At 42.5% G+C, this 14,305-nt stretch overlaps 1 protein-coding gene across 1 annotated transcript; it reads right to left on the bottom strand.

The window, feature by feature from the left end:
* Nucleotides 1–1,097: 1,097 nt before the first annotated feature.
* Nucleotides 1,098–13,485, bottom strand: LOC311110414 (uncharacterized protein). Its single transcript, XM_084188961.1, has 7 exons — nt 12,995–13,485; nt 11,693–11,823; nt 10,319–11,493; nt 7,410–7,455; nt 3,398–3,559; nt 2,735–2,846; nt 1,098–2,491 (listed from the first exon to the last, which is right to left on the bottom strand). Exons 1-7 carry the CDS (start codon nt 13,269–13,271, stop codon nt 1,524–1,526), a joined length of 2,871 nt encoding a protein of 956 aa, XP_084045087.1. The 5' UTR covers nt 13,272–13,485; the 3' UTR covers nt 1,098–1,523.
* Nucleotides 13,486–14,305: the final 820 nt, after the last annotated feature.

Here is a 14,305-nt window from a genome sequence, read left to right as displayed (position 1 = left end):
GGCAGGCGTACGGCTTGTCTGCGTCCGTCCTAATGCTCGGCCTCCCACGTTGTGACCCAATGACACCAGAGGAGGTAGAAGCAGGAGCCACCACCCTCGTGTGGTCATTCTTTGAGCTCCCTTCTTGACCTCTAGCCATTGATTGGGTGTTGTTGGGATTGTGTGCTGTGTTATAGGCTAAGTACCTCTTGTGGAGAACACCCATCCTGACCCTGTCTGTATTGGTGGGGTAACCCCGTGATAACTGAGGAAGGCTAGACCCAGGTCCAGGCCTTCTATGAACCCAGTCACCAGGCAGTATACAAGACCCTGAAGGAGAAGACAGACTTGCTGATAGACCACCAGGGGGGGCTCCCACCATTCTCTGTGAAGGCTGAAGTCCAGGGTGACATTCTCTATTCATCATGGATACTGTGCTGTTTGTATCATAGGAACAGGAGGGTCGATCTCTATCAGCCCCAGGCCCTGCTCCATCCCTGCACTGAGACTGTGAAGAGAAGGGTCTGGGCTTCAGACTGGATCCCTGACTGGAGCCTCTGTCTCTCTGATGACCACCAGGACTGAGGTTGTTCAGTCCACCTGTCCACTGGTTGTGTTCTGCGTGATGGTGGAGTCTTTGTCCCTCGAGGTTCCATCCTGATTCTGAGACAGGAAGGAAGAGTGACGGCTCCTGATCCATGGTTCTGATCCGGGGCCAGGGTTTGTGACCAGCCGCTTTAGAGGTCCAGTCTCTCCCGCCAGCAACACCGGATATCAGCAGGTCCTCATGGACTGCAGGCTGTAAACACAAATTGAACAGAAGAGCATATAAAGGTTTATATAAGAAACTCTTTGCTGTACACACAGAAACATGACATGATATTATAAAATGTTAACCACAGTCAAGCCCATCTCTAACACTGTTATTCAAATACCTAACAATATGGAGCCATTGGAGTTTATTATAAAAAATGTCCATATCTGTTGATTCAAGAATGAAGTATAATGATTTGGTTCCACTGAGATAAGGGAAACTCAGTCCCTGCAATGACACAAAAATAACCAAGTCAGTCAGCACAGTTTTTATTTAATTTAAACAAAATGGTCAAACAGTCACATAACGTGAAGAACAGTACTTTTATTGCACAAAATGATACGTGACATGTAGAATAACTTTTCTCACTATGGTAAGACTTTACATTTTCTGTAAATCTGGTACCTTCACTTTGATTAAATGAATTTTAGAATACTTTGAAAAAGGTTTTACATTACATTACACAGATGTTATGTACCTTTGTTAAGTGAATTAAGGCACTATCATTATCTCACTATAAAACACCAGTATCAACCTAAAGGGACATATTTGTCACCTTCATCAGTGAAGCATTTTTACAGACACCATCACACCAACCATCACCATATAATCTACTCTGCCTCATCATATTCATTCTTTCCTCAGTTCACCTCATCCAGTTCCCTACTACATCTAAAACCAACAGAATTAACTACAAACTAACTAGTACTACATTACATGTCACTATAATCTATACATGGGCTGTGTGCATTTTCTGCTGGTGTATCCTGAGGTTGCTCCTCTCTGAGAACCTCTTCCCGCAATGCGTACAGGCAAACGGCCTCTCTCCCGTGTGGACCTTCAGGTGCCTCTTCAGCTGGTGCTGGTGAGAGAACCTCCTCTCACACTGGGGGCAGCTGTATGGTTTCTCCCCTGTGTGGACCCTATGATGCCTCTTTAGGTTGAACGAGTGTGAGAAACTGGCCCGGCACAGGTGGCAGCTGAACGGTTTCTCCCCTGTGTGCATCCTCTGGTGGATCTCCACCTCTATGGGGAAACTGAAGGATTTCCAACAGAACGAACACGGGAAGCGCTTCTCTTTGGCGCTGCCACCTTTACTGATTCCGTCTCTACTACTGTCATTTGTCAATGGGCTTGTGTAGCAATTAAGTGTTGAGGCACTGGCATTGTCTGAGGTCTGGTTTAACTTTAGGAGAGTGTGAGGAGGACGAAGGCCAGGGAGTGTCTGTGTTGTCGCAGGGTCCATGTTCCAGTTGATAGATCCTATTGAAGGCAGGCTGAAGGCAGCACCTGTCAGGGGGTTAACCTTAGGCACCATCAGTCTCTCTGAATCACAACTATAGGAGCAGGACGGAGCATCGCTAGCCGAGTCTGTGTCTGTTCTCTCCCGCCGCATATGGACACCTCCCCGTCCCTGCAGACCAAATCTACGCCTTGGCCTGGTCTCAGCCAGTCTGTTGTCATGGAGACTAAGATCGGATGTTGTTTTGTGTTTGACTGTCTGTTTCTGTTTGTGGTTAACAGTATTGTACTGCAGCGCAGAGTTGAGGACGCTGTCCCATCCACTGACCTCCACTACGTCGCCTATGGTCCTGGCCTGCTCTATGATGTCGTCCCCAGGGCCCTTGGCTGCACCTGTCTGGGTCTGGGAATCCAAGTTGGCCACCCAGTCTCCTCTGTTAGCCTCCAGCCAATTACCTGCAGGAAGAGGTTAGAAAATAGACTTTACAAACATGCCAGAGAAAACTCTACATATTGAGTTTTTTTGTCAATTACCTGGTCAAGTTCATACATTATAATGTGTGTTTTTGGATGTAAACATAGGTTGTATTTATTTTATTTTATGAATGAAGAAAATTCTTACAAAAAAATTGCCAGGCGCATCACTATTCCCATTGAAGATCTATTACTGTAGGTAGGCTATATGTATTTCTCCCTTACCTTGCTCCCCCATCTTTAGTCCACTCAGAAGATCAATGCTCTCTGGTCCATCTTCTATTGTCTCCTCTTTGACCAGCAGCAGATCAGGCTTCCCATCCTCCATGTCTACTGACTTGTAAGAGATACAGAGAGAGAGGATGTTGGATCAAGAAATCTGATATGAGCACCCAGCTATGGAGCATCTTCTGATTGGGCAATGAGGGATTGCTATGAATGTTAGTTAATTTGATTAATTGACACTCTTTAATGGTTTGATAATTCAAAGGCATGGTCCCACACTTAAGACAAAATTAATCAATACCTGGACCTGTATCTATACCTGGAATAGTATAAAGTAATCCTTCTTCCCCCTCCCCCCATAAAAAAAAAAAGAAAAAAGTGGTTGTCCCACTGGCTATCATAAGTTGAATGCACCAATTTGTAAGTCGCTCTGGATAAGAGCGTCTGCTAAATGATGTAAATGTAAATGTAAATGTAATGTAAATGTATCTACAAAGAATCTGAGTAGGATTGCTGGATATTTCTAGGATATTTCCATATAATTATATTCATTATGATCTAAAAGGTAAAACTGATCCTAGATCAGCACTCCTGCTCTGAGATGCTTTGTGGATCCGGACCCTGACCTAATACCATACAGACAGTAGTTCACAGTGGGCTCACCTCAGTGAGACTGTGTGTGGTCCTGTGCTGCTCAGCTGGTTCCTCTGTGGGTTCAGGAGGAGGTGTAGTCTGGTTGTCCTCCATGACCATGGTTCCCTCAGGGTTCCCCAGACCCTCCTCACACCCCTCCTCCTTCACCAGCAGCACCTCTGGACCCTCTTCCTGGAAGAGAGAGGTGATACAGATTACACAGACATACACTCCCTCGGGTATGTACACAGGCACACACAGGTAATAAGCACACTTTCAACATGTAAGGGGCCATACTTGGGAACATTGATTATTTCCTGTAACAATTTCCATATCAGCCTATCAAAGATCTTAAAGATGCGACTGCCCATAAAAAGCAACTAATCCCATTGAAAACGGCCTATGTGCCATTGATATGAGTCACAAACATTTATGTTAGTGTCAAAATTGACTACAAAGTGTAAATAGACCAATTTTGGTCATAATGTCAGTGTTGCCAAAAACGGAGTTTGGAACCCAGTCCATCACAATGAGTAAATGAAAGTTGGTTTTGGATTACAATTATGTCAACAACCCATCCCCACTTTTGCCAAGCTCCACGTGCAAATTGCCCCTCCGCGTCCCGTTTTTAGAATGGGGCTCTGTTGTTTCATCGCCTCTAATGCGTTCAAAGGATCACCGCCGTTTAAAACTGAAAAGCGCTATATGGATTGACCATGGCTCCACAGCGAAAGTTATATGGTTTGCATGCCCTGCGGAAGGACCCTAGTATGCGGAAAGGTGGTTGGAGTTCGTCAGTCTCCAAGTCTGCAATGTTCGGTGGTGGTGAGTATAGCCAGAGATACTGTAATATAATGACCTCTGGCATAACGACGTTAACGTTATTGCAGGTTATGTAGCTATCTTTTGATAAAGCGAGGCAAGCTAGCTATAATGTTAGCTATCGAGGCAGGCTAGCTAACGTTTTAGTTATTGTTAGCATAGCTAGCTAGATAACTAAGTTAGCTAACTAGCTCATTACAACTTAGTTCGTTGGTAGCTCACTACTGGTTATTTAACGTTATTTGATCAATCGGATTTGCAAGTTAGGTTGTAACTCATACAAGTGTATTCTGTACGTTATTGTCAAGGGTAAAACTAAATAATGAATGCAGCTATGGTGGTAGTTAACTCATGTCTGAGTCTGACAAATACGATGAACTAGGCGCAACAAACCGCAATGGTGTCACAGGCCTGAATTGAATCTAGCTAGTCAATCTACATCTGTAAAGCATAGAATTAGGTTTTCCACAGCCACATCAAAATTGGCTATATCGTAAAAATTGTTGGTCTTACTTTAGGGTTAGCAGTGTGATTAAGGTTAGGGTTAAGGTTACGTTCAAAATCAAATGTTTTGAAGATAAATTGTAGAAATAGCCGTAGTTTATGACTTTGTGGCTGTGGTAAATAGTGACGACCTAGTTACTGCCCTGATGACACAGACGGCTTCATCAACAACGGTAATGTATATGAAAAGTTGTATTAAAAAATACACGGTTTGATAAACTAGTAGGTGAATTACCCAGCCAATCAGATACAAGTAGTACAGTAATTTTGGTTTGAAGCACATTATCAAAAAGCGTTGTCCTTTATAACAAAATGCAATTCTGTCTATTGTATCACCCTGTCACAGACCCTCCCATTCAACACCACCTCATAAGATGAGGAAGTCCATTGTTTATGAGGATTGCTTGCAGCAGCAGTTCGAGAAATGTCAAGTTTGCAGCTGAACATGCAACATAGAGAAGACCAGCAAGGGGACCCTCAGCATCACACAGACATGCCCTCGCTGTGAGAATTCCTATACATGGAACAGGGAGAACGCTCGAATCAGGTTGGTGACATTTGACCTGGTCAAAGGTCTAAACAGTTTTGAGTTTTGTACCAATTCACCTTCATAACCTAGCCTGGTGGAACCAGCCTGATCGCTGCATTTACCATTCTATTTAACTTGAAATAGAAAGTTGAATGCAGCGATCAGTTTGGTTCCACCATGTGAATCTTAACCACCATTGATAATGTAATCAGTGCTCTGTGTTTGACCGACAAGTATCTTTGATGAGGGGCCATGCTGCCATGCCCATCAATTGGGCGCTGGCAAAGACCTCAACTCCAGCCTCACCTCTTGCCTGCTCACCAACGGTCGTTGATGGGGAAACCAGAATTAGGTAGGTTTAGTCTGTTTAAACTTCAACATAGTATATGTGTGTCAGATATCACCTATCCTAACTGCCATTGGTAATAGAACAGTGACTGTGTATGTGTTCACAGATGCAGCTATGGAGCCAGCACTTGGAGACTTGCAAGATGATGTGATGGAGTCCGGACACGACAGACAGACTTGATACTGACGTCTCTGAATGGAGAGAGACCTGGCACTCAACACATCCACAATGTGGGACTGAAGGGGATTACTACTAATACAGTACACCAGAAATGTACATTTGCAACACCCTTTTCATTCCATTTGTTGCTGATAAACTCTGACTCAACTCTGCCTATTTCTACAGATGGACTGTAGATGCTTTTGCCAGTCGGCAGCCTCAGTCATTTGATGGGGAGACCATAATTGGGTAGGTTTTATCTGACCTGTTCAAACTTCAACATAGTACCTGTTTGTGTGTCAGATATCACCTATCCTAACTGCCATTGGTAAAAGAACAGTGACTATGTATGTATGTGTTTACAGAAACATGTATGGAGCCAACACATGGAGACCTGCAAGATGATGTGATGGAGCCCGGACCGACAGACAGGCTTGATACTGATGTGTCTGAATGGAGAGAGACCTGGCATTCAGCATAAACATTTTACTAGACAACTTTTACTTGTATTGTATTTTTAAATTATTGAATTGAATGGTATCAGTCAACATGGGGACGGAGGAACCCTGTGTATTCTGCACCAGGATCAGGGAACTCCTGTTGTATACAGGACACCACACATGAAGGTATGACCACTGACATGTTTGCCAAGGTAGCCCCAATACCACCAGACAGAGTATCTGTATTGGCTGGGAATGACAATCAAATATGAAAGGTTCACATTGTTATATTAACAGAACACTGCTTCTATGGTATTATGTAAAGGGTTGTTTATTCTACATGGACCTGTTACTACATTTGAAAGTTATCAAAACACTTAGTAAAATCTTTGAAATTGTTGCGTTGGAAGCTGAAAATGTGTCTGTGACCAACAGATGCATATCTGTATTCCCAGTCATGTGAAATCCATATAGATTAGGGCCTGAATTTATTTCAATTGAATGATTTCCTTATATAAACTAACTCAGTAAAATCTTTGAAATTGTTACATGTTGCATTTATATTTCAGTCAATTGAAATAAATTCATTAGGCCCTAATCTACGGATATCACATGACTAGGAATACAGATATGCATCTGTTGGTCACAAGATACATTTTCAGCTTCCAGGAATTGTGTAGAGATCCTTGCGACATGGGGCCGTGCATTATCATCCTGAAACATGAGGTGATGGCGGATGAATGGCACAACAATGGGCCTCAGGATCTTATGTTATCTCTTTGCATTCAAATTGCCATTGATAAAATGCAGTTTTGTTCGTTGTCCGTAGCTTATGCCTGCCCACACCATAAACCCACCACCATGGGGCACTCTGTTCACAACGTTTACACCAGCAAACCGCTTGCCCATACGACGCCATACATGCTGTCTGCCATCTGCCCGGTACAGTTGAAACCAGGATTCATCGGTGGAGAGCACACTTCTCCAGTGTGCTAGTGGCCATCAAAGGTGAGCATTTTCCCACTGAAGTCGGTTACGACGTCGACCTGCTGTCAGGTCAAGACCCTGGTGAGGACGACGAGCACGCAGATGAGCTTCCCTGAGACGGTTTCTGACAGTTTGTGCAGAAATCCTTTGGTTGTGCAAACCCACAGTTTCATCAGCTGTTTGGGTGGCTGGTCTCAGACGATACCGCAGGTGAAGAAGCCGGATGTGGAGGTCCTGGGCTGGTGTGGTTACACGTGGTCTCTGGTTGTGAGGCCCGTTAGATGTATTGCCAAATTCTCTAAAACGGAGGTGGCTTATGGTAGAGAAATTAACATTCAATTCTCTGGCAACAGCGCTGGTGGACATTCCTGCAGTCAGCATGCCAATTGCACGCTCACTCAAAACATCTGTGGCATTGTGTTGTGTGACAAAACTGCACATTTTAAAGTGGCTTTTTATTGTCCCCAGCACAAGGTGCACCTGTGTAATGATCATGCTGTTTAATCATCTTCTTGATATGCCACACCTGTCAGGTAGATGGATTATCTTGGCAAATGAGAAAGGCTCACTAATAGGAATGTAAACTAATTTGTGCACAAAATTTGAGAGAAATAAGCTTTTTATGCGTATGGAAAATTTCTGTGATCTTTTATTTCAGCTCATGAAACATGGGACCAACTGTTTACATGTTGACCAACACTTTACAAAGGCTACATGTTAGCGGTTCCCATTGCATAAGCTTGCACATTTAGCCCTATTCCAGTAACAAATTCCTTATCAGCCTATCAAAGATCTTAAACTTTTTCTCCACAAACCAATGGCATTTCTTTAAATAGGACAACTTGGCCACCAGAGGGATACATTTAAACCTCCAAATTCAAGGTTTACTTTTGTTCCTCTTCACTTGGTCTGTCTCAATATTGCATGATCATCGCATCCTTGACTAGGATACTTACTAAAGTTACATGTTCGTATTTTGAAGTCCCACATTTTTATCTGTTTCACATACATCCATGTGCTTTTACGGAAAAAAGATAAAGGTCTATACAACATTTAAGTTTATCGTACAAAAAAAAGTAGAAGAGCCTTATGGACTTGTCAAATAGCTGTCATGTACTGAAACAGTCATTGCTTTCCAGGTGGCAAACAGAGCTAAAGCGTGTTCATTAACCGCGGGTTCTCGAACCCCTCGCTTCAAGCATTTTTGTCACTGCTGGTCCACACATATGTGATGAAGTGGATGATTATAATAATGCATTTATAACATTGTACATGTAAGTGTCAACCTACACGTCTATGTAATATAGCCTATACTAGAGTAGCGTTGATTATTTATGTAGCGGTGCCAGTAGCCTATGTATCGGTCTGCATTTTTACATTGAAATCATGGATTTCACATGAGAGGGTTCCAGCAGTGATTAATTTTTATTTATGTAGGTCTATAGCCCAACTCACATTGTCGAAGTGAATTGAACCATACAAAATCCCATATGCATTAATAAGTTATAGCATAAGGAGGACACTATATGATGTGAATGAATGTAGGCTTTAGCTCTACTGTTGATCGGAGTTCCTATAGTACAGAATATGAGAAAAAGAGAGTTAGATGACTTTGTCAAATATAAGTAATTCACCATCTGATATAGACAAGTGTCTTCCTCCATTAAGACCGTCGATTTGGAATCTTTTACATACAGTAGGCTAAGCCTGGGTTCGAGTCCGGACTCACAAACCTATTTAAAATAACTACAATACTGCCATCTGTAGGATGATAGTGAGAGTGCAACCTGTAATCCTAATCTATAACACTTTGTAATGCTCGTCCTCGAGTCAAATAACGCATATGTGACGATGTAGATGATTATAAAAATGCATACAAAACATTGTAGGCATACATTTAGGTGTACACATCCATATAATATAGCCTATGTAATATGATTATTAGGCCATAGCAGTGTGTTTGTCTGCAAGGCTAAAGAAAAAAGTAGCTCCTTATTAAATTCATTCTTAATCTTAATTTTCAAGCTGTTGGCTACGTCCCTTATTAACACAAAATAAATCGAATTTCAAAGGGGGTAAAAACGAATGTGAGATTCGAACCCTTACCACAATCTGCGACAATTACATGGAGCCAGGCACTCTACACAGAAAGCAATTTGACCAGTCAGTCAAATACACGTGATGCAGTTATTTTCATTATCAGTACGTGCTGTTATACTTCTGTTAAGGACGCTTCCATGAACAAGTGTTGGAACACGTCCAACTACGTTGACGATTTTAATTTGTAGATACAGAATTTGTTACAGGAAATAATCACGGCCACCTGGGGAGATTAGCATTGGACTAAATGTGCAAGTTTATGTAATGGAAACAGCTAACCTGAACCCTTTGATCACGTGCCACTACGTCAACGATTTTAATGGGTTGATTCTTAAATTTAAACTTTTTCTAATTTTTGCAAGTATGGCCCCGGAGTGTTTACCCATCCCCACTGCGTTTGAGTCCTATACTGTAGTTACACAGTGGTAAATATAAGTCCACTATGATAAATCCAAGTCATCAGACAAACCTGACTAAACTATTGTGACATGTACAGTAGGTGTTTGTTAGTGTGTGGGTATGTGTAGGTATATTTAGTAAGTGTATATTGGTTATAAAGCACTGTCTGGTGTATGCAGAATGGGGTGAGATCAGATGTGATGTATACTAAAGAGAGTCTCAATCAAGTCTTAAACACAAAATGGGACTTTTCATTCTATTGAACATAAACACGTTTTAAATACACCATAAAAATAATCATGAACTTGATACTGCTTAAATTTTCACTTTAAAAGTGTCTTGGGAAAAAAATGAAGTAGTTCAATGGAAGTAATGAAACAGGCATTTGTGAATATTATATAGCCTACACAGTACAAACAATATGTAACAGACTTTTTAGGCTTATATGTGACTTATATACTGTATCACACAATGTCTGGATGCAATACTCTAACCAGGAATATTCAACACTGAAATCTGTTAATCTCATTATTCCAAATGCATCTGTGGATCTTTTCTGCTGACGACAATGAAAATTCACCTTTGTCTTTAATGCAGGGTTTGATGTAATAAGCTATAAAGTATAATGGTTTCCATTTTATAGAGTGGAATGTTTTTTCTGCTGGTGTATCCTGAGGTAGGTCCTCTCTGAGAACTTCTTCCCGCAATGTGTACAGGCGAACGGCCTTTCTCCCGTGTGGACCTTCAGGTGCCTCTTCAGGCTGCCAGCCTGGGTGAAGCGCATGTGACACTGGGTACAGCTGTATGGTTTCTCCCCTGTGTGGACCCTCTGGTGCCTCTTCAGGTCACCAGCCTGGGTGAAGCGCATGTGACACTGGGGGCAGCTGTAGGGTTTCACCCCTGTGTGGACCCTCTGGTGGATCTCCACCTTCTGGGAGCAGCTGAAGCCTTTGTTACAGAACATGCAGAGGAACCGTTTCTCTCTACTATTGCCTGATGTTGCTCCCCCTCCCGGAGCCTGGGCTCTAGCCCTGTCGTTTGATTTCAATACCTGATCGAAAAGATTGCGGCCGTTTGAATCGGAATGCCCCATCGAGGTGGACACTGGGTCGCGATCCCTGAACGAGTGTAAAGGGGAGTGGGTTTCTAGAATTGGATTTGTCTCTAAGCTTCCCCTGTAATCTAAGAAATATCTGCCCTGTGAGTGTCCGTCTCCTAGGTGACTATCTGCATTCCATGTGGGAGGACCGTCACCCTCCACTTTCACTTCCTCTATGACCCGATCTTCCCCTTTCTTATCTAGATGCCCATCAGAGTATAGACTACTACTGTACTGGTTCCAGTCCCCTCTAGACAGATCAGTCTGTGTCTCTAAACCCAAGGATATGTTGCCAGGGTCCATCTCTGTAGTGTAAGAACAAGACGGATCATCACCGCCAGTGTCTAACACATCACTATCACCATGGGAATGAACCGTCCTCTGGCTCTGGTGAAATACCGGTAAATACTCTGAGCTGGGAGCAGGAGGACAGCCCAGTCTCCCCAGCCCCAGTCTCTCTTGGTCTGATCTGTGGTCAGATTCTGTGTGTAAGAGCCTGTGTGTTACAGTTAAAGTCTTGGTGTCTGTCTCTGACTTCAGGATGGCATTCGGCGTTCCACTGACCTCCGTGATGCTGCGTCGGGTCCTGGGTTGCACTGAGGCGGGGGTGGGGTCCTCCGTGGCTTCAAGGTGCGCTCCATCCGCTCCAGAATGAATGTCTCTGCTGTTCCGTGGGTCCTCCTCTCCTTCAGACCTCTCCTGCTTGACCCCAGGACCTGCAGCCTCTGCATCTGTAGACTGACAAGACGAGAGGAGGTTATTACCGGTACGTGAGTTGAGTTGTCGTAGGGTCTCACAAGCTCCCCTATGGCAGATAAATAAGGATGTACATGTAAGCAAGTGAATAGCTGAGGGGAGCCTTTCTGAAATAAACGGGACACAGTTGATTTACAAAGGAACTGTAATTCAATTATAAATACAACACTATTACACTAACCTCTATCACCATAACATGCTGGGTTGAGGTTCCACTCCCCTCATCAACAGTGATTGGTTGGTCTTCTCTCCATGTATTGTGTCCCGTTGGCTTCACAAAGCTCCTGTGGCCTCCAGTGAGATGTCCTTCACCTGAGAGAGTGATTGGGGGAAAAGAGGTGGTTAGGTTAGGTACTGCCAATGCTCAACACTATATTGTACACTATTGACACTGTCCAGAATTGGCAAGGATGTAAGGCAGGGTTCTTCAATTCCGGTCCTGGAGGGCCGAAACACCTCTGTTTTTCATCCTCTCCTTCTAATCAGGGGCTAATTCAGACCTGGGACACCAGGTGAGCGCAATTAACTACCAGGTAGAAATAAAAAACAGAAGTGTTTCGGCCCTCCAGGACCGGAATTGAAGAACCCTGATGTAAGGTAACACTTCTCATAACTTCTTGATAAACTATTTGTTGATTATGTTACATGCATCACATTGTTTTAATTGAGTAAATAATAAGAAATGCAGTAAATCAAGAATCTGGTTAGAATATGATAGTGTCTTTGTGCAAGATAGCTAAGTAATTAGGGGAATTACTGCATACTATCCAAAAACTGACCAAGATCCAATTCTGAATAAAACATCTGAACACATGTGCAGAGGTAGCTACAGATTGTAACACCGGATAATGTGATTTAACCAAAACATTTTGGTATCCATTGTACTGGTAGTTACAGGTGTGGCTATACAAAACGTAGCCAGAGATTTTTCAACTGACCTGGTATTGACGATACAATCTTCATCCTCGATTCGTGGTAACAGGAGTCTCATAAAATGTCTATCCAGTTGCAGGGGGTCCGTTTGAATTTAGAAAATGCAACGTTATTAAAATTAATATTTTTTTCGGTCCATGAACTAATCCAACCGCCATCCTGTCTTTTTCAAATCTTCGCTCACTGGTCGAGTTCTTTCTGAATGCCCCGGGTAGGCGGAGTTTGGCCATTTTAGACCTTACATGTCCTTAAATTAATCTCCACTTACCAGGGCAAAATGAACTCCACCATTGATTGAGACAGGTGAGTCCACCCCAAACTGTCTAATGTCATAATGACAGACACCTGTCTAGGTTACTTCATGGACCAAAAACTAGATTTAATTTAGAAAATGTTCAGTTTTTTAAAATAAAACGGACCCCCTGCAACTGGACACATATATTTTATGAGACTCCTGTTTCCACAAATCGAGGACGAAGATAGTATTGCCAATACTAGGTGAGGTTAGTTAAAATCAGGCAGCGCACCCTCGTCCTCCTGCAAAATATACCTCTTGCCAATCCTCTGTATCGGTCGAGGATCTTCACACTACTGGGACGACTGGCGAAGACGCGCTCTCGACTTGTCCTCTCTGCGCGCTCCCGTGCCACCTTCAGTTCCAGTAGTTTCCTCCGCAATGTCCTGTTTTCTTTCTGGCTTTGAGTTATTTCCAAACGAAACACTGCATAGTCGTCGTCTACGAGTTTACAGATCTCTGCCACGGCTGCATTCGCTAACACCTCCATGATGGAGGCTATTTGAGTGTGAAAAATCATACAGTTAGCCATTGTTAGCAGCTAGTTAGCGTTGCCTAGATAACAACCAAACACTCTCTCCAACGCGAATTAAAGATGACCTGGGGTAAGTATGTGATGCGGTGCAGTTAATTTAGTCATATTTTGAGTTCCAGGGTGTTAACAAGCGTCTAAATCACAACAATAAAAACGTTAATGTGGACGTTGTTCTTATCACTGTGAAGCAGGCAAGAATAACTAGCTAAGTACTTCCAGGTCACGGATTTTTGGAATCCTTCAGAATAGGTGTCCCTTCCTGTTACTTTGTAAATTAATAATTAGGGCGAAAATGTTGGAAAAGGAAAATGTGCAGAATTATCGTATTTTATACTAGTTATCATACAAGCAATAATTACAACTATTTCTATAAGATATTTTTATTTTATTTTATTTTTTCAATCCTAAATGGTCAACAATGTTTTTTGTGTGTGACATACTCCTATAATTGATTGCACCTTACATTATTGTCTGTATGCAGTAAAAGGGGGATCCATTCTATTCAGGGGCACTTTAGTTTCAAATCCACAGTTTACACCCAGAGGAATTTGCTGCTAATTTTGCAGCCCTTTAAAGAGTGCCCAATAAGCTTAAATCCAAACTTTATTTTCATTTTGGACATACATATTGCACCCTACACAATTTTCGGTCCCGCTTTAAATGACGTTCAGCTTATAATGGCTTCATAAAGCCTTCATAATGCCTTCATAAGCACTACATGTGTTACAAAGCATCTATAACCGTATGTCATTCTTTATAAAGGGTTAATAAATGTGGCATAACCGTGTGACATAATCACCCATGTCAAATGTGACATAACCCACTATGTCAAATATGATATAAACATGTGCTTTATAAAGAGTGACATGTTGTCCTTAAGGATGGCATACGCTCTAATGTGATATCATGTTACACCTACTCTAGTTCCCAGACACTTCCGCCCAAATGTGCCGAAAGTATGGTGGACCAACGCATCAAACTTGGCCATCATTAGTTAGGGTTAGATTTAAAATCACATTTTAAGAAGATCA

Source organism: Coregonus lavaretus (assembly GCF_964263955.1).
Source record: "Coregonus lavaretus genome assembly, contig: SUPER_35_unloc_5, whole genome shotgun sequence".
In the NCBI taxonomy this organism is placed as follows: domain Eukaryota; kingdom Metazoa; phylum Chordata; class Actinopteri; order Salmoniformes; family Salmonidae; genus Coregonus; species Coregonus lavaretus.
The sequence above is the reverse complement of the archived record's forward strand: the minus strand, read 5'-3'. Positions and strand labels throughout refer to the sequence as shown.